Here is a 21,460-nt window from a genome sequence, read left to right as displayed (position 1 = left end):
CCACAGGGGTTTCTCCCTTTGTGCTGCTGAGGGGCAGGCAGTTCTTCAATGATTTGTTTCCAAAGTGGGTGATGCAGGAAACCAGGGTGGATGAGGGGATCCCAAATCTAGATCAGATAAGAGGGAGAGTGGAGGATTCTCAAGACGTGAGCAAAGTCAAATACAATGCTCTTAAGCAGACGAAGATGTGCAAATTTGTGTGGGTGAGAGAGTCAGGGTAAGGAGACCCCAAGGTGCAAGGAAAACTGGTTTAAAAGATTATCCTGACACCAATGTGGCTCATGTACCTAAACATTCTGTCAGGGTTGAGAATGGGAAATGGTGAAACAAGAGAGATGTAGCCAAGATTACTACTGAAGAAATAGAAATTGAGTTCTGTAATGCTACGTTCCTCGCTATGGGGAGGTCTTATTCTGATGGACTTACATGCTGGACAGAGATGGTGATCATGACTGTTAAGAGTCCCAAGATGGGGGTGAAGTTCCAAGCTCGGGATGGGATGAAGGTTCACGGGTGCAAGCAGATGATGATGGAGTGCAGAATATTAATGATCCCGGGACAGTGACAACAGACGCTGGTACCCTAGTCCCCAAAGGGATTGGTCATGAAGTCACAGTCTGGATTTAGAGGCCTAGGAGGAATGTGGGAAGCCAAAAACATCGGAGTGGTTTTGATGTGTTGTGAAATGGTTTTATGTAGTGTTGTGCTCGTGTCTTGCGCTGGACAACGCGGATGAAGCGGCGCGAGTCGAGAGGACGGTTGATGGAGGCGGTGGCTGCGACATGAGAGATCAGGACGGTCTGTTTATTAAATAAAGAAACTACTTACTACTCTGCACAAAGTCGTCTTTCACTACAAGAAACCTAGCGACGAGCGTTCAGATCGCTGCGTCGGACCCGTTTTCCTCATCATGGTTTATCAGGAAGTCCAGCTGATTTCTGGAAACATCAACCAAGGCTCCTGATTGGTTATTTACTTTAGTTTTCTGCTGTTTTAATCAAGAAGGTAAAGCCAGTTATACTGGATACTAGTCCAACATTGCCATCTTATGGAAAAAAGGTACTGCACCCTATTTTAATCAGAATATAACTTTGGAAGCCTATTTGTATGTACTGGCTGCTTAAACTGTACAGAACTACTAGTGCTTGTTGTGCACGATCTGTTATAGACCTTATTTAAGTATAGACTCTGGATTATCTACATGTTCTGGTCTATATTATGTACAGCATGGAGTTAGCACGGTAAATGAAGATAAAGTGATATAAGTTGTGTACTGAGAGGTTCAACAGCCTTCGTTATCTTCAGCAGTGCAAACTCAGTGACATTAAAGTGTGTAACTACAGTGTGTAACTTTTACTGTGCTTGCCATTCGCACTTGAACTCAGGATCAATATGCAGTCTCTGAATCCGCCACCACCTTTCTGGAGACACCTGGTAATCCACCAATTGTCTGGAAAAATTGGTTTGATGCATTTGAAATGTACCTAGGAGCAATTGGTGCATCAGGTTTCTGTCCTGATAGGAAAAAAAATATTTTACTGCATTCCCTAGGATTTGAAGGGAGATCCATTTTTAAGCATCTTCCTGCTTTGGTGTTGGATGAAGGAGAAGAGATTGATGAGTATACTACAACAGTAAAAAAAATAGAACTGAGGTTTGACGTACAACACAGTTTAATGGTTATCAGACACAAGTTTTTCAAAAGAGAACAAAATCCTGGTGAAGATGTGGATACTTTTTGTGTCAGCATTGTGGAAGCTGGCAGCCGACTGTCAATTTCAGGCTTTCAGTGACCAGTTGGTCAGGGACCAATTTATTGCAAAATGCATGGATAAAACTATCCAGCAAAAGCTTCTTTCTATGAGTAATCTGTCACTTGATGAGACATTATGACTGGCAAAGAGCACTGAGACCTCTAAATTGTCGGTGAAGGAATTGGAATCCAGAACGACAGAATTAAAGGATTGGTGAAATCTCAAGATGAACATTTTTTTAAATTAACTAAAACTTCTTCCAAACCATTTTTTAAGCAAAACAATATTTGTTTTCGGTGTGGTAATCCAAACCATTTTAAAAGCGGTAGAAGCTGTCCTGCTAGGAATGCTATATGCAGGAAGTGCAACAAAGTTGGACACCTTGCCAAAGTGTGTCAGAGTGGCACAATAATTGCTGGTTCTCAACAGAGTTCAGGGAGGTATACAAATAGTTCAGGGGTAGCCAACATCACAGAGGTAGTTGATAGTGATATAAACAGAATCCAAGAAGAGTTCAGGGACATGGTAATAAATGTTATAGAGGATCAGATAGTGACTGGTGCCCCTACAATGTGTGTGGATCCTTATGTTGAAATTGGTGTTGGTGACAAAGTTGTGAAACTTTTAGTAGACTCTGGTGCTCGGATCACATTGATTACTCAAGAACTATGCAAGGAAGTTTGGGGAGACAGATCTCTCTGTGCGCCTGACAGAGCACCTGTGTCCTATGAAGGGAGAAAGATTGAATTGGCAGGGTATTTCGAGGATGTGCTTGAATTTAAGGGAAGGAAATTTTTTCGCAAGATTTACATAGCGATAAAAGGGTTAAACATATTGGGTTGGTTTCATCAGGGTTTGTTTCAAATGGTCTTGAGGCAAGTCACTAAGGAACAGGTATCTGTTGTAGAATCAAACGAGAGTTTAATAAAGGATTTCCCGTTGGTGTTTTCGGACAAATTGGGCACCATTGAAGGGTTTACTCATGTAATAAAAGTCAAGGAGGTAGCCATACCAGTCAAACATAAATTCAGGAGTCACAGCGAAAACAGGTGGAGAATGCCAGAGGCGCTCACACATCAACATAGTGTGCCCTGGCCTTTATGTTCTTACTATAAATTCAGGAGTGTACCATTCAGTGCGAGGAACAAACTGGAAAAAGAATTGAAAGATTTGTGTATGAAGGGTATCATTGAACCTAAAGAATCCCTTTATGGTTGTCCCCCTTGGTTGTTGACAGGAAGAAAAATGGCGATTTGAGAATTTGTGTTGATCTCTGCAGTTTGAATAAACATATTTGGGTAGATTTGCATCCTTTACCCAAAATTACGGAGATGCTGGCTACTATTGGTGAATCAAAATGGTTTTCCAAATTGGATCTAGCTGCAGCGTACCATCAGATTGTTTTAGATCCAGCTTCAAGACATCTTACTGCATTTGTTTCACCTTTAGGTACATTTCAGTATTGCAGGATGCCTTTTGGGTTAGCTTCGGCAGCAGCTGTTTTTCAAAGGGTTATGTCTCAGATGTTAAAAGACATTAAAGGGGTAGCTGTGTTTTAAGATGATGTTTTGATCCATGCAGCATCCAAAGAGGAACATGATTACATTGTGAGAAGAGTGTTAAAGATCATGCAGGAAAGAGGAGTGGTTCTTAGAAGTGAGAAATCCCCATTTTTGGGAAATAGAGTTGAATATTTAGAGCATGTTGTGTCCGAACAAGGAATTGAACCCAAACCAGGTTAGTCAAAGCAATTATGGATGCATCTCAACCGTCTGACAAAACTGGGTTGAAGTCTTTCATTGGTTTGTGTGAATTCTATTCACGCTTCATGAGTGATTTTGCTACTAAAACTAAATCTTTGACAAATTTGTTAAAGGAAAATGTTGCTTGACTGTCAGGATGCTTTTGAATGGGTCAAGTCGCAATTAGTTGGACCTAGGATTTTGAAACCTTTTGATCCAGATGTGCAGTGTATTATAACTGTGGACGCTAGCAGTTTTGGTGTGGGTGCGGTGTTGACTCAAGTGAAAGAATGTGTGGAAAATACTTTGGGTTATACATCAAGGGTTTTGAGAGGGTCTGAATTAAATGTTTCTGTTATTGAAAAATAATTGTTGGCATGTTGGTGGGCTATAAGGAAGTTTCATCCGTATGTGTGGGGAAACAAGTTTGTGTTGTGCACAGATCATAGTCCCCTTGTTTCCATTTTGACTGGAGACAAAATCAGAGAATTGACACCTCATATTTCTAGATTGGTCACAAAATTATTACAATATAACTTTGAGGTCTGTTATGTTCCAGGTAACAAGAATGTCAGAGAAGATTTTTTATCTAGATTCTGACACCTGAAGAAGCTGGTGCTGGTGAGCATGAAGAGGAGGATGATGTTGACAACTGTTTTATAGCAGCTGTTGATTTAGAAGATATGTGTGTGATAAGTGAAAGTGAGTGGAAGATGGAACTGGCAAAAGATTTGGTGTTGGCTCAGGTTAAGAAATTTGTAAAAGAAGGGTGGCCCAGAGAGAGAAACGTTCCGATTCAGTTCCAAACTTTCATCAAAGTATCAAGTGAAATGTCCGTTGAAGACGACATTCTGATGAGGGGTGAGAGGTTTGTTCCCCCGGAGAACCTGAGGAAAAGAATATTTGCTGCTACGCATGAGGGTCATTTAGGTAGGACACTTACTAAGCGCAGGTTTACGTGAAACGTTTTGGTGGCCTGGAATGGATCAGTATGTTGATGCTTGTGTGGAGGAATGTGTGATATGCAACAGTTGTGAAAAAGGGTTCAAGGTGAGGACCCCACCGTTACAACCTATTGAGTTACCCTCTAGACCTTGGGAAAAGCTGGGAATTTATCTTATTGGTCCTTTCAACGCCTTACCAGTTTCATTGAGCGTTGCTGTAGTCTTAATTGACTACTACTCTAAGTGGCCTGAAATAAAATTTAGAAGTGATCCCTCATCAAAGAATGTTATTGAACTTTTGAGAGATGTATTTCTACGTGAGGGGTTCCCTTCGGCTATTGTCTCTGACAATGGTGTACAATTTGTTAGTCATGAATTTAAAGAATTTTTACTAGAAGGAGATGTCAAACATATAAAAAGTTCACTATATCATCCTCAAACTAATGGCCTTGTAGAACGCATGAATTGTGTGTTGGGGAATTGTGTGCAATGGGCTGTTGCTAGCAAGTCAAATGTTCACGTTTCTGTACGGACTATGCTTTGGTTTTATCACACAACCCACCATTTATCAACAGGAGTTTCTCCATTTTAATTGTTGCGTGGAAGGAAACAATCTTCTAAGATCTGTCCTGGTTGGATGTCCAAGAGGGTTAAACAAAGTAATTGGAGTGTGATTGATGATGTGGTCAGGAATAATGTCCGGATGGCACAGATGAAACAAAAGGAATATTTTGATTCATCAAAGAAGGTCTATCCCCATCAGTTTGAGGTAGGGGATAAAATTAGAATTTAATTACCTGTTCACAGGAAGAAAGGAGAAAAGATGTTTTCAGAACCAATGGTAATTGACAACATATGTGGTAATGCTGTCAGAGTCAATTTGTGAAATTGGTGGAATGTTAACAAGGTGGTCAAGGTCAAGGATATGTATAACAAAATGTGTAGTTCTGATCAATCTTTTGTGTTTCAGGGCAAACTATCTCATAGTGAACCCATTGCTGAGAAAAGAAATCCAAGTGATGTTGATAAGTTTGATCTTGATCGTTATGTACGCAGAAGTGGCAGACAAAGAGTGAAACCTTTGAGATACCGTTAATTTTGTGATTCCATCCACTTTGTTTACGGTTTCTGCTGAAATGTATTAGTTATGTTTTGACTTTGTGTGTTTATTATCCTTCAATTTTCTGTATTCTTTTGTTCTTTAGTTTATTTTTTTAATACATTTTTTTTGGTCTCTTGTAGGTTTACTTGCTTGATGAGTAATGCACAGCGATTATAAAAAAAAGAAATTTGTTTGCTATTTTGTAAGGGAAGAGGATAATGTAATGTTGTTCTCGCGACTCGCGTGTCTCGCGCTGGACAACGCGCAGAATGCGACGTGAGTCGAGAGGACGCTTGATGGAGGCGGATGCGACCGGAGAGATCGCGGCGGTCTGTTTATTAAATAAAGAAACTACTTGCTACTCTGCACGAAGTCGCCTTTCACGACATTTTATTTTCGTGTTATGTAGGGGAATTTCAGTGGCAGGTTAGGTTTTTTGTTATGTTGAAGTTTTTTGTTGTATAAGGGGAGAGATGTCGTATGGGGACTAGTATTTAGAGGAGTTGTCATTATGATGTGAAGTGTTCTGTAATGTTATGTCTGTATTCTATGCATCTGCTGGTGATGCTTGGAGCGTCCCTGGTTTGACAGTTTACTGCTGTCCGAGCCTGGGGCAACTGCGAGGAGACACCAGTGCTGATTCTGTTAAGAATAAACCTCAAACTACTCCTGCTGCCTCAACTTGTGTTTATTAGAACACAACAGCGCTTCTACACATCCCACTGCACTGGACGTTATTGCTGTGTTGAGGGGACTCCAAGCCCAAGAAAACACTGCGCTTGGGAGTGTCAACATGATACAGCAAGGAGGGAAAGAGAAGACTGACGCACTATACACTATGAAGCAATTCTACACCTCCCGCTGCTCGGGACGTCATTGCTGTGTTGCGGGAACTCTAGGCCCATGAAACCACCATGCCTGGGAGCGCCAACGCAAGACTGCAAGAAGCGGAGGTGGAGCCTCACACCCTCAGCGCTATAAAACGCTTCTATACCTTCTGCTGCATGAGACGCACCCAGGTCAAAGGTGGACCCTTCCGTACCTGTCAGCGACAGGAAAAGGCAGGGCAGTGGCACCCCACTTAGTCCTGTGCCCGGACAACATTTGGTCATCCTTATAACACTGTTACCTTAGCAATGTTGTTGGTCTTATAGAGTGCACTTCTGCTCTTCTCTTCAATGTGCACGGTTTCAAACTAGACTGTGTCTAATCTTGTCCTTACCGCACAGTGTTCTGAGATGGATTTTGTCTTATGGGCAAAAGAAAGGCAGCCGATCATCCTTCGGGTGTTGGGAAGGACTCTTAGACCGCTCAGAGACATGTAGCTGAAAATTGCACTTTACAGGTCATCGACAATTTAATAGTGGAGTTAGAGTATATATCTTCAATAAAGGGAGAAACCCACCAGCACTGCAGGCTCTGAAGGCCTTGAAAACGAAGTCCAATTTTATAAAGGGAAGTCAAATGATGCTCATCCTAGTGCCATATCCTATTACTCCGCAAATCTACAAAACGTAGAGGAGGTAAGGACCTTAACTTCTATTATCTTGCAAGTTGCCTAGATAGTTTCCATCATTGGCCAGTTATAACTGGAAGATCCGACGGCCGATCAACCTACTAGTTTGACTCCCATAATTTCTTCTAATTGTCATACCCTACTAAGCAGCCTAGACAGAGAAACAGAACAGCATTCTACCTCTGCCCTGGTACCTAATACTTTTTGTTTGGAAGATATTAAAGCTATTGTTGGCAGTTCGAGGTATGAATTTAACATCGTAAAATACACTATTTTTGCTCTGAATATGAAGTTAAGGAATTTGTTTAGAATTCAATATTTGCTTAACTGAAAAACCTCTGCCACGCCACATTTTCAATCATCCTGTTTGTCAAACAGAACAGCCCGCTTGCCTTTCCAGTGTATCAAACCTTGCTGGAGTATCACAGGGTAACTGTGCCATTAGTAATAGCCATTTGACTTACTCCCGCATTCACTTACCTAAAGATATCACTGATCATAATTTTGCAGGTCGTGGAGTGCTGGTGAAGTGAATAATACCCAACCTGTTACATCACAGGCAGTAACAAAGGATAAAGTGGGTCATTATGAGTGCTGTGGTCTTAAGACTGCCACATTTGAGCTGGTGGCCAGGACCACCGCAGATGCGGTGGTCCGACCACCACATAAAAACCCTGGCGTTTAGACTGCTAGGGAACCTCCTGCTCCGCTAGGATCATGGATCCGGGTGGCCTAGCGGTGGCAGAGATTGTAATCCGCCAGGGCAGTGCTGCAAGGAGCATCTCCCTGTTTGTCTGCTGAAACCAATATCTCCAGGAAATACCTTTTGACCTCTGTAGGATATCTTATGGGAGACCAGATATAAACTCAGCTAAGTCCTCTAGTGGTGTGGACTTCAGAGGGGCATACAATGAGCAGAAAACCTCTTGGCTGGGCAACAATGTCCCGTTATCTGGTCTCCCATTAGGTCCAACACATCCAAAGCATAGCAGTTCGATTTATCTCAAACACGTAACTAATAATTTATAAGTGCGGTTTCTATAATTATGGACACGGTGCTGGGAATCCGTCCACAAGAATTTGCCCTCATCAAGTGTAATCTGATGTAAGAACAGTTTGTTCCACTCAAAATATTGAGACACCTTGCAGTTGCCAGTTTCTGGATTGTGCTTTTCACTTTTAAGAGCTAGAGCCCCTAACTTAACAGTGACTTCCAGATACCCTTCTTTAGGGTTTTAGTACTAAATAAAAGTCCATGGTTTTTCCTGTCCCAAGGACCAAATTCAATGCCTCTCAAGAGAGTATGACGGGAGTCCCCGGACTAAATTAGAAATAATTTTCAGTTTCTTCCTTCAGAAGGTCAAAAAAGCAGTCTTCCGTTGTGTCATTCCTGAGCAGTCAAGTCTACATGACCCATCATAAGCTCAACCATGGAGTGCTCAGAGAGGCCACAAGGTAGTATGTGTTTCTCTAACTCTAACTGGAGATCCAGTTTTGAAGATCCAGTTTTGAGATAAAGACAGTCAGGACAGGAAAGGAACCCTTGCACCTCGCAGTAAAATGCAAACTAACACAATGCCTGGTGTTGGGCAATTCCTACATCAACTTAGCCTAGAGAAGAGGTAAAATCTGCTAACAAGGTGAACCAGATGACTGTATGAGTACTGTGTCTGCCAACTGACCCATCCAATAAACCAAAAAAGTCACCTCCTTGAATGGCCAATGCAGGTGAATTCCACAGGAGAACTGATCTGTGTGCGTACAGGAATACCACGGGCAACTAAAATTCACCATTACTTGCACATCAACAGACTATGAAACCATGAATGTTACTGTTCAAGTCAAATAGGTGTGCTTTGTGAGGCATCACTATATCTGTGGAATATTCCCCCTGCCGAAACAGTTAGAATCTAAGAAAAAATACTGATGAAGTGTGAAACATCATCCATCACTTGTTTGTCCATCACTGAAAATTCAGTACAAAATCGAGCGACCTGAGAATTTGCCATTTAGTAAAGGTTACTTATAACCACTAAAACAAAACACCTAACCATCCCTACCATCCAACTTCTACCCCTAAAGCATCTGCTGCCCTTCCCCCAACAACAATCAAAGGAAGAGGTCTGTAATCAGCTCCAGAAAGCATACCCCAACATCCCCAAACTAAAACAGAAGCTTGCTGTTTGTACAACACTAGCACGTCTTGACAGGAATAAAGTGCACAATGTGCTAATACATTAAAGGGGATATATCAAACCAACAGGTGATAAAAAAATTACATAAATAATTTAAAATATCCAAAGAAAGGCAGAGAAGCACCTTAAAAGGGCACCTAAGGGAGGACCACAAATAAAACAAAATGTAGGTTACCTTCCTGCACCAAGGGTTAATCAGGATAGTCAAAAGGCAAGTGCTAGAGGTTTAGAGGTGTCTTGGACTACCTCTGTTCATGTCATTCTACGCATCCCCTGGTGGTTTCCTGGGATCAGTTCCAGTTCTGTGTCACCGTCCCCCCTTTCATTTAGTCTGTTTCAGTTTTGCTTCAAGCAATCATTAGGCTTTCCCAACACTTTTACTCAATACCGCTTTGGTCGAGATACCATGCTGCCTCAGGGTTTTCAAATAAGTATGTTTTTTTAGCTGAATTGTTTTTCAGCTTAGCTAGGAAGAGCAACATATCGTCTAAACTGATAGGTCTTAGCTGCTTCTTAAGTTCATCATAGTGCTTGCACTACAATTAGAACAGTTTATTCTGGGGGAAAAAAGTGATGTAGGCTGGGTCATACATCAGTAAGCCCAAATGGCAAGCACCTGTTCCACCACAAAGGAGGCCGACAGGTCTTCAGCTGAAAGATGTCAAATCATTAGAAAATGTTCTGGATGGTACCCCTCTGCTTTCTCTGGGATCCATACAATTTGCAAATCGTTTCATCATGCCTGGTCCTCAGTGTCTTCCATTCGGTTCTCAAGAGTCTTAGAAGTTCCTCACTAGAAGTGTAACTATCTTTTTCAGTTACAAACAGCAAATTGTGCTTCAACATATTACCTCCTCCTTCATCACTAAGCTGGCCATTCTCTTGAAGGCCATGAATCAGCAGGCCAACATTCACCAATCTTCATTTTCGAATAGGACAGAGTGACATTTAAGACCTGTAGACTGATCTCAATGAATGATGTTTATGCTGATGAATATCTATTGTCTAGAATTTGGCTTGGCTCATTTCTTTGTTTTGGGGGGGGGGGGGGTAGTGTTTGACAGGTTGAGTGTAGTTTGCGAACTTGTCTAGTTTTTCCTAGTTACAAAACTACCTTCCCTTATCCTTTGCCATGTTTTCAACATGGAGTGCAAGACAGTGAGTCGAGATTTCACAGGCCAGAATAAAATGGAGTGCCTACCGGGAGAGTTCATGCTGAAGCTTCAGTTACCATACACCAAATCAGGAGATGCAAGAAACAATCACCGTCATTGAACTCCAGAACCATGGCTACAATAGTAGCAAAGGCTTCCTGCTGGGAAGTTGGGTCAACAACAGGCAAACAGAAGGTCACACTGTCTCCAGGACAAAGGTAATGAAGACCATGTGTGCACTATAAACTTAGTAATGGGGATGAGCAGGCACAGCACTCTGCTTTCCGAGGGCGGCAAGGGGTGCAAGTCCACAGAGAGCTATATTGCTTTTGCCAACAACTACATTCTACAAGTCTGCCACCAGAAGCCTGTGCCAAATGTTTCAGCACACCCAATTTGTCTGTTTTTAGGTAGAGCTTTAAGGTCCATTTTTTTGCATGCGCTATGCCAATGGCAGCAGAGGTAGGTACAGATTGCTACATAAGGCCCCTATCCATAGCCTCATCATTGATGCTACTCACAGAAGCTGCAAGCAGATGCAGCATCTGGGGCTCAGAGCAAATGGAAAATCGGCACAAGTTAATCTCACTGTGAGCAACAGTTGCATCAATGTCTACCTAAAAGTTATGCACCACACTGTCACCCTCAGATCAGTCCTGCAGATGATAAGGGAGTGCTACCAGAGGATTAAGGCAGGCCCCCACCCACCCAAACCAACCTTTGAGGGGCCACTCAACCCTTCCAATCGGGCCATTAAGCCCAAAGCCAACAAATATTTATAAGATGTGAGAAACTCAGGGGTCCCTCATCACATTCTGCAAGGGGGGTCCATCATTTTGCGTTACGCCACTGACCACTACAGCCCTCAGTCACCATTGCTCCTGACTTGCACAGCCATCCGTCAGACATTTTTCTGTTTTATATGCATGCTGAGGAGTATGCCCATTGACACCACTTGACCAGAGGCAGCCAGAATCCATGCCCAAGCACCTTGGGAGCATCCAGCAAACTTTGCACATAAGCAAAACTTTAAACTAGGATCAATATATGCATCCTCAGATGCCTGAATGCTTCAGGCACCTCAGAGGCAGCTTTGAGACTGTATAAATGGCCATTAATTGGACTTAGCACAATATGATCGGGTCTACTGCCTGCAGCACTAGATGGACATGTCCTCTATCTTGCCCGAGTCAGCCATGTCCCTGATGGTAAGTTATTTCAAATTAGGGGCCTGATTTAGAGTTTGGCGGGCGGTTACTTCGTCACAAACGAGACGGATATCCATCCACATCATTACAATTTCATTATAGCCTATGGAAATTGTAATACGGCTGACAATATATTTCTCACGCGTGTGACAGAGTAACCCCTGCCAAACTCTAAATCAGGACCTAAAAGTCTTCAAAATAGTTATTTTTTAAAACGTTTCAAACTGAATTATTGTATTTTTAAAGGTTTCAAGCTATTTGCCAATGCCCACAAGTACTTAATATCAAACATGGCTCTTCCATGGGTGGCCTAAAATATGTAAACAGACAAAGGAGGTTAATGGGAAAAGCGATGCATACGCTTTTTCGCTGTATAGTATAATTTCAGCAAAGAAATTCCAATTTACAAAGCAGTGTTTGGTCTATTATATTTGTTTATAGGTAATATGACAACACCTCAAATATCTTAAAAGTTTTGAAACATACATTATATACACTTTCATGTGAGATGAACACCAGTCCCTGACACTTGTGGCAAAAATACATTTTTCTTTATTTTATTCAGTTGTTTCCGTAATTTACTGAACGCCATGTAAATATAAAAGTTGATACAGTATAAATACAATACCTAAGATTCAGAAAAGCAGCAACCACTGCCACTATCGCCAAAATGAGGGTGGTACATATATACGGATAAAGAAGATATGTATTTGAGAGCCTTTCAAATGTGTTGAGTGGCAGGAGACCAAAAGCTTCTTCACACAGGTAAAGGTTAGCATCAAAATCTCTGCAGAACAAAGATTAAAAACAATGATTAGGTTTTCAGTTTTCCACAAAAGACAAATAATATGGCTTCAAATCACAATTTAAAGGGGACTGCAAATAACAAACAGAATGCATGAGCACCATTTTACATAAGTGCCATAATTACATTACACTCACTACTTGCCAGCAAGAGTAATAAGCATTGGCAAAGCCAATAGGTCTGGCCTTGCCAAGCTGTAGAATGTTTTTTTTATAGCAAGCATATGCCATAAAAAAAACCAAATAAATAAATGTGGCTGCCACGTGCTTCCATTAAAACATTTAGATTTAAAAGTCACTGATGTGGCCGTTTCATGTGTAATGGTATTAAATAGCAAGCCTTTCAGTTGTGCTATGCATATTATTATTATTATTATTATTGTAATTATTTGTGAAGTTCAAATAAATAAGTCAGGACATATGAAACATTAAAATCACAGGCAGCTACAGTGTTATTTAAACACTTTATAACTTTAAAAAGGAGACAGAAAATACATCACAATCTAAAGGGGCACCCAAAGTGCAGGCAAAATAAATAGATGGCATTAAAGTTAATATACAAAATAAATAAAATAAAATAAAATAAAGTAAAAGCACATTTTAGAGCAGCTTTTCACTGAAGAGAAAGAAGGAATGATTTCTTATCTGTAATCCAAGTTCCCATCAGGGGAACCTCCATTGATATAATAAGCACTGAATAGTCCTGCCCACATGCTGGATCCCATATTACTTCTTATAAAGCTGCACTTTGTGTTATGCTTTCACCTTACTTCGGCAAGGCCAGGAAATACATGTGACACAAATATACAATTTAGCAGTCTAAGGGCACCTTGCCAATTCCACTAATTTACTTTTTGTTTTTAAATGGAAAATACATAAATCCAGAAATGTAGCTAGAAAGTAAGAAAAGGGCCATTTTAAAACGTCTTTCACATGTCCTTTTAAAATTAATAAATGTGTAGGTCAGGGTAATGTAGTTCTGTGGGCTGCAGCTATGATCACTCAAAAAAAGGACACTGCACCTTTAAGGATTCCCGGGCCTCCAGTGTCTCATCATACTCTGTAGATTGCATACCTCAGCTCCTTTTTGAACTGCAAGTTAATTTTACGCATGAATTAACTTTACCTCAGGGAGATATGGTTTACTTACGGTGTCAGTGGCATTCCCCTAAAGGAGAACGAGGATTACAGGTAAGAAGCCATTTATTCTCCTTCACGGAATCTCGACTGATAATCATAAGCACCAACTAGAATATCTAGCACACCCCAGAATGTGTGATGGAAGACATAAAAACTGATAAACAGAACTCAGCAAAGATTTCTCAAACAGGCCTGTCAAACTTGGGCATCTGCTCTAGAATATAAATCAAGACAATTGGATCTTGTAAAGCTGTAAAAAGACCTTCAAAATGTGCTGCTTTGCAGAGTAGAGAAATTGGAATATATCTCAAAAGTGCAGCAGTAGACTTTTTTGCATCTGGTTTCATGGACAGTTGGCCTACCAGGTAAAGCTTTGTTACCTTTTTGATAACACTGGAGAATGCATGAAACTATCCACTTAGACAGAGAATGTTTTGACCTGACAATCTATGCCATTAATGTATCATAGTTGCCAAATAACTGTTTGGACATACGTCTTAGGTCTTATTTAGATACACCTTTAAGACTCTTCTCACATCGAGTGTGTGGATGGACCTCCCGTGTGATGAAGATGGATTCGGAAAAAACGTAACTAAAGACATGGTCTGCTTAAAATGCAAGTTCTAAACTACCTTAGGGAGGAATGCAGCATGAGTTCTCTTTACAACATTATCAGTATGAAATACTTTGTAAGGTTCATGGGCCGATAGAGCCTGTATCTGCGCGCAGATGTAATCATAAATAGGAAAGCAGCTTTCGAGGAAAGACTTGTAAGTAAGCCTTGTGAACAGGCTCAAAGGGAGGGCTCATTAGATTCGAAAGGGTGATGTTTAATTCCCATGGAGGAAAGAGTCTCTGAATATGGGGAAAAACGTTCTTAATACCCTGCAGGAAATCCTTTACTACAGGGTTGGAATTACATTTTCTGTATGCAGTGACTGCTGCCAACGGATGCCAAGTTCAAGAATTGAAGATTGGGGTGAAGAATCTGGCCCCAAAACGTGTACAGAAGGTCTGGTTTGCATGGCAGCCTCCTGGGTGGTTATTCTGAGAGATGGAGAAGGTCTGTAAACCACCACCAATGAGGCCACTCTGGAGCAGTAAGAATTATTTTGGCCCTCAAGTATGTCAGCTTGATAGCTGCTGCTGGTATCAGGGAAATGGGAGGAAAGGCTTTGATAAATCTGCCTGACCAGTTAATCCACAGGGCATTCCCCATTGCGCCTGCCTGGTAAAAACCTTGAAGCAATGTTTGAGCACTTTTTGTTTTCATCATTTGCAAAGAAGTCTATTTATGGGAAACCCCAACTGAAGATGGCGTCACGCAAAATGGAATAGTTCATAACCCATTCATGGATTTCTTGGATTTTTATGGTCAGAGTCTGCTGGAACATTCTAGATACTTGGCACAATGGAGCACTGTAATCCTTATCTGGCTATTAGCCATCTCCAGACTGATTCAGCCCCCAATGACAAGGCTCTGCATCTTGTCTGTCCCTGCTTGTTCGGTTAATGCACAGTTCTTGTGTTGTTCATCTGGACAAGCAAGGAGTCCGTCTTTAAGGATGAAAAAAAGCTTTCAGGGCTAGCTACATCAACCTCAACTTCAGCAGACGGATGTGATATGTTTTTTCCTTCAGAGGCCAAGAGTCTTCAATCTAAAGATGATCCATATGAGCACTTCAACCTGATAGGGAGATATCCGTTGTAAATGTCTGCACTTCCTGTGATAAACAAAGGGGCTGTTGTTCCATGGGATTTGCAAACAGATGACACACTGATGGAATCTGCGGAAGGATGTATGCAAAGAAACAGCAAATCCTGGTCTGAAGGCAGGTAATTCTTTTAAAGTTAAGACAGGACTGCCAGGACAGAACTGGAATTAAGAAAATTTCCTTGGCGGGTTCAATGAGTCCTAGAACCAATGGCAGCAAAGCCCTTGGGATGGGAAGTTGGTGAAACACTTCTAAAATGACAAATGCAGAGTATGTTGCAGCTTGAAGAGGGACATTAGGCTTATTGCCCCCTTAAAAAAGGATAATATTGTTAATATGGTCAACAGGAGAAATCCTCACCAGAGAAGAGTCTGTAAGTGTAGGAAAGTATCTCCCTTTAGATGATATTGAATAGGAAGTACTTGGCACACATTATCAGGATGTGTAATCCCATCTACGTTGTGAGTGCAAACAACTTGGCTGTCTTGATCTTGAAAGATACGAATGGCAGCAAGATCTCAACCTTTTCCAAAAACCTACAATGAGGTCTGAAATGTTGGGATAGAGACCTGAAATGCCTAGGTGTCAGTTCCACAGGAAAAGGTATGCGCTGAGAATTCTGAGTGGAGCTCTTGAAGGAGAAAACTCCAGAGGAATTATTGAAGGTGCAGGAGGTGTCAAAGATCACTGTGGTGGCATAAGAGGAGACAGCACAAGTGTGGATGGTGGCTGAATTGAAGAGTCTGGTATAAGGACTGGAGAAGCTGATCTACATGGCAATTACACTCTGGAGTACCCGGAGTCTGATTTTGAGGGAAGCCTTTGAGCCATCATCTTCCGAAGCCACTCCATAGTATTCTACAAAGCAGCAGATAATTGTCTCAACTTCGATGATTCCCTTAACATTGAGGGTCTCTTCCCCTTCTATGTCACGTGTCCTCAACGTCAATCCAGCTTTTGATGGTGAGCATATTGGATCTGCACTGTTTCATTATGTCTCTGTCCTTAACCTCATGAGGGATTGCTGATTCTCACCATGTCTTCTCCATTTAGAACTCCCAACGCAAGAGTCCTCCAGGAGTGAGACAGGAGCACTGGCTAGAGGGGGCAGCCTCTCTTTGTTCTCAGATCATCCTCCAGAAAGTGATTCCTACTACTTTCACCTATCTTCCTGGCCATGCAGGCAAATGTTCTCATGCTTGCTCAAAGTATGCTACGAGAGGGAAAAGCAGTGATGATGCTTTCTGGGGCTGTGAGGTCCTGGTAGGCACTGGATATAGAGAAAGTGAGCATCTGTTATGTCAATTTTCTGCTAAAATGTTGGCACTTCTCAAAAAGTGATTGTATTTTGCAAAAAAACAAAGAAAAAAAATCTCAGGAAAAAAAACTGAAAAATACTCTCAATCCTTAGGGATGTTCAGTGAACCAATTTTAAGAAGGTTCTAGAAGGTTTTTTGTCTCTCAAACATCAGCAGTCAGTGTAGGCTGTATAACAGAGCCTACCAATACATTATTGGAAGCAGCAGTCCCCCCCGCCCCTACCCATGGGTGCCTTCCTTGATCCTCAGTTCATATATCTGTGAAACTGTAGTCTGGCCAAAAACACCTGTGGCTTCCGTCCAGTCCAATATTTGTCCTACATTGTCCCCAGGCTTTCTCAACTTTAGGTGGGCATCCGCAGGCTGCATATGCTGTGTCCTCTGCCCTCATAGAGCAGTAATCTAGAAGGTTTTGTGAGGAAAAACGCCTTCTAAAAAAGGCCAAGCTAAATGCTCCAAGATCCTGTCACCAGGAGTCAGGAAAAAGAACTGAGGTAACTGCCACATACAGGGCATGTTGGATAATGGAGGAGAGGGAAACTTTGAGGGCACAGCCCTTTTTTCCACTCAGCATAGCTGCAGCCTACAGAGCTACACTGTCCCGTCCTCCCCCTTCATTCACTTTAAAGAAAAAAGGGTTTGTGAAAGGTTTTCTAATGTCACTTTTCTTACTTTCGAGTGACATTTCTGGATTGCACATATTTTTCCTGTGTTTAAAATAAATTAATTGAATTTAAAATATAGCCTTCTTAGGCTTCTAAACCGGAAAGAGTTTAATTACCTGACTGTATGTGCCACCTGAGAACTGGATGTCAGTGAATGCCCCAGTTGGCTGACATGGTGGGGCACTCAGGTGTGGAGAAGTGACAGCCACAGGGGAACAAAGCCCAGACAAGAATGTGCAGCAATCTCCTGCCAGTTGTTTTTTCATGATCAGACCCAGTGTCCTGAGCTCAGGGAGTTAATGAGTTCTGCCCTGATCTGCAGATATGTTGTCCAAAGAAAACAGAGTGCAGTAAGGAATAAAGAGGACACTACGTATAAATGTAGTGGAAAAAGAGGCAGCGGACGATCATAAAGTATCATTTTTTAAATACTGCAAGTTTTAATACTGTATTCCCCTACATTGTACATTTTGAATCTAAAGAGCAAGTTACTTACCTTCTGTAATGCTTGTTCTGGTAGAGACTATCTAACCAGATTCCTCACCATAGATCAATACTCGGGCATCAGACTGAATCCAGAAAACCTTAAGAGGTACTTCTGCATGCCAGTAGGTGGCGTCAGTAGGCTCCATGTCAGAAGTGAATTCATAGTGGTAATACATGAGACACCCTTGTGTTCTGACATTTGTTTCTTTCATGACTATTTCTGTACTAAAAACTCAGAACTATGTAAAAATGAATGTTTGACCAGTGTACAACATCAATTGGGATCTTTCAGGTGAAGGGCCCATTTTGCAGAAGAGGGAGGATAGGAGGCTGGTGAGGAATCTGCAGTTAGATAGTCCTGGAGGACCAAAGGGGCAAAATGCCCATCTTGATGGACCATACTGTCTAAACAGTAATGCTTTGTGAACCTATGGAGTGATGCCTATGTAGCAGCTTGGCAGATGTCCAGGCAGGAACGCCGCATGTTAACTCAGTAGTAGTGGCCTTGGCGAAATAGTCCTGCAAGCTGTCCGGAGGCTTCTTTTTGGCTAAGGCATAGCAGATCCTGATGCAAAGTACAATCCATCGGGAGATGGTATGTTTCTGCACCGCCTTGCCCTTTTCACTCCACTGATCCCAATGAAGAGTTGATCGTCCACCTGATGTTCTTTGGTGTGATTGATGTAGAAAGCGAGCTTTCTTGGGTCTAGGTGATGGAGTCACTCCTACTCCTTAGTAGGATAAGGTGGGGTGAAAGATGTTGGCAGCGTGATGTTCTGGCAGACATGAAAGAGAGTGACCACCTTTGGCAGAAAAGAAGCATGTGTCCGAAGTAATTTGTATGGGTAAAAGCTGGTGTACAGTGGGTGAATCAACAAAGCTTTAGCTTGCTGACCCTCCTGGCCGATTTAATGGCCACTAGGAAGACTGTCTCGAGCGTCAGCAGCCTCATAGGGCAGCTGCGCAAGGGCTCAAAGAGAGAACACATGAGGTATGTCAAAACTAAATTGAGATGCCATTAGGGCGTTACAAAAGGGGTAAGAGGGAACAAATGTTGCAAACCCTTGAGAAACGGCATCACATTTTGTGACTTGAATAGGGAGGGTTGATGCGGCAACCACAGAAAAGCCAAAATATTTGAAAGGTAACCCTTAATAGTACCCAGAGTAAGGTCTAGCAGGGTTGAAAACAACACAAACAGCAGCACCTTTAACAGATGCATAGAGGGGGTCCAACTTGACATGAGGAGCATCAAGGTACAAACTTGTGCCAATGACAAGCATATGTAGTCTTAGTTGAGGGGTGCATGGCTGCCAGGATGACAGCACACACCTCGGCTGGAAGATCAAATTCATAACTGTTGGTGCTCAATCTCAAGACATGGAGGTGGAGACCCTGTCCTGCTGCTGCGACAGGAGAACCTCCTGAAGAGTCAGCCTGATAGGAGGCCTTGCACAATCTCCAGAGGTAAACCGCATCTGTGATCCATGGGCATTGGTACAGCTTTCCAGCCAACAAACTGGAAATGCTTGTGACCTACCATGAATCACAGGTTATGCCTGTGAGCTCGCAGGACAGGGATGTGAAAAAATGCACCCTGCAAGTCCAACACTACTTTCTAGTCTCCAGAGTTCAGGGCAGACAGGACCTGAGCTCGCAGGACAGGGATGTGAAAAAATGCACCCTGCAAGTCCAACACTACTTTCTAGTCTCCAGCGTTCAGGGCAGACAGGACCTGAGCTAAGGTGAGTATCTTTAATTTCTCTTTCCACAGAATGGTGTTGAGAGGGTGCAGATATAGTTTGGGGCATCAGCCTCTGTCCTTTTTTGGCACCAAAAAGTAGCAGCAATAACACCCACGTCCTAGTTCTAGTGCTGGCATCCTCTAAACAGCTTCTTTGGCCAAGAAAGCCTAAAGTTGGTGACAGAGAAAGAAAAGGTTGTCCTTCGTCAACCATCCTGGTGGCAAAGGTGGAAGGGTTTTCAAGAATGGGAGAGCATAACCCCTCTACCCTATTTAGAGCACCCATTTGTCAGAGGTTATTTTACACCACTAAGGTGGATTGTGCCTCATCGTACCGTCAATGGGATGGTTGTGCTGGGTGGAGGGCTCACTAAAGTGGCTTGGAGTCTGCTGCTGCCAGAGGGGTGGGGAATGGACAGTGGGCTGGCATTCGCTCCTGCATCCTCTGTGGGATCCAAGACCCCAGCCATGTAAGGACTGGGAAGCCTGCTGATATGGGGGGCAAGTCTGGTACTGCGGACGGCCATGGAAGAAGAGAAAGGACTGTTGCTGTGGTCGGGAAGTCAGAGAGAGGCCCAGGGATCTGATGATGATGACCCAGCTTTCCCAAAAACGCTTGACTGTGGTATCAGCTTGGTCCCCAAGGACATGCCCTTCGGAAGCCATCGAAGGGCATGTCAATCAGGAATGATCAGACATCCCCAGAAAACCCAGTGGACCTCAACCAGGCATGGCTACGTTGTGCCACTGTAGAACCATGGTCCTGCCTAGGGAGTCCGTGGTGTCCAGTCCGCACCAGATGGTGAACTTAGATGCATATCCACCGTCTACCAATGTTTGGTGCATGATTGCCCGGCCCTCTTCAGCAAGCATTGACAGCCGCTGTGCAACTGAGTCTTATAGAGCATGGGAATATCGGCCCAAACGACGTGCAGTGTTCACAGACAGTAAGACCAAGCTGGTGGAAGAAAATATTTGCTTCCCAAAAGTATACATCCTCTTGGATTCCCTATCCAATGAGGTGGAAGGGAACACGCTTGGGCTGACCTTAGCTGTTGAGGCCTGCACCACAGGACTCTCAAGAAAGGTATGCTGGGAGAGGAAGGCTCGGTCTCCTGGGGCGGGATGATGGTGACGGGCAATCATGCAATGCACACAGGAGCCCTGAGCCATGGTAAGCCCAAAACCCCCAGGAGAACATTGGTAAGAGCCTCATTAAAGGAGTGCAATGGCTCAGCAGAGTTCTCCTCTGGATGAAGCACTTCCGTCAAGATGTTGACCCTATGCATCATGGTCACAAAAGATGCACCTTCCCTCGAAACTGGGCCTAGAGCAGAAAGCATGCCACGATCTGGGGAGTTATCCAGGCCACTGGAGTCACCTAGCTCCTCACAGCAGTTTTCTTCCTGGTCTGGGCCATCCTCAAAGGGGGCATACCTTTTTTCCTTTTCCCCTTCCTTCAGTTAGGAATGGTCTGTCCAAGGGATTCAAGTCCAGAGGTTGGTATGGCCTGGACGGAGTCTAGTTGAAGTTGAGCAACGCTGTCTCGGAGACAGACATCGGGATAGGCTCATTGTGTAGCAGCACTGGAGGTGTTGGGGATGGCATCAGAAGAACTGGAGCCAGGGTGGGTGGTGGCACCCTTGTCAGCATCAGACCGGAGGCAGATCCAGAGGGAGTTGGTGGCCCAAAGAAAGCATCACAGAATTCTTTGAGTTTGGCAGTAGTTGCTTAACCTTTGCAGAGCACATGAGCAGCTTGTTCCGCAGGTGGAGTGAAGGTTCAGGACCTGGAAGCATGGTTTTTCGACAGAGAAGCCAAAGAGCACTTCGACATCTTCTTGGACTTACCCGACTTTGAGGAAGACATTTTGGAGTGAGTGACCACCCATGAGAACACCTCCAAGAGCGGCCCCAAGATCTTCCTCAGAATCAGGACCAGGAACAATGCAAAGCCGTATTCTGCTCCACAG

The 21,460-nt window shown here is 42.9% G+C and overlaps 1 protein-coding gene across 1 annotated transcript in view; it reads right to left on the bottom strand.

Moving 5' to 3' along the window:
• DPY19L3 (dpy-19 like C-mannosyltransferase 3) overlaps positions 1-21,460 on the bottom strand; it is a 482,898-nt gene that overhangs the window by 155,462 nt on the left and 305,976 nt on the right. Inside the window, exon 12 of the mRNA XM_069217640.1 lies at positions 12,244-12,402. Within this exon, the coding sequence (XP_069073741.1) occupies positions 12,244-12,402 (159 nt within the window). The remainder of the gene's footprint in view (positions 1-12,243; positions 12,403-21,460) is intronic.

The sequence above is a fragment of the Pleurodeles waltl genome, chromosome 12 (genome assembly GCF_031143425.1).
Source record: "Pleurodeles waltl isolate 20211129_DDA chromosome 12, aPleWal1.hap1.20221129, whole genome shotgun sequence".
NCBI classification, from domain to species: domain Eukaryota; kingdom Metazoa; phylum Chordata; class Amphibia; order Caudata; family Salamandridae; genus Pleurodeles; species Pleurodeles waltl.
Note: the sequence above shows the minus strand (reverse complement) of the source record. Positions and strands in the feature narration are given on the sequence as shown.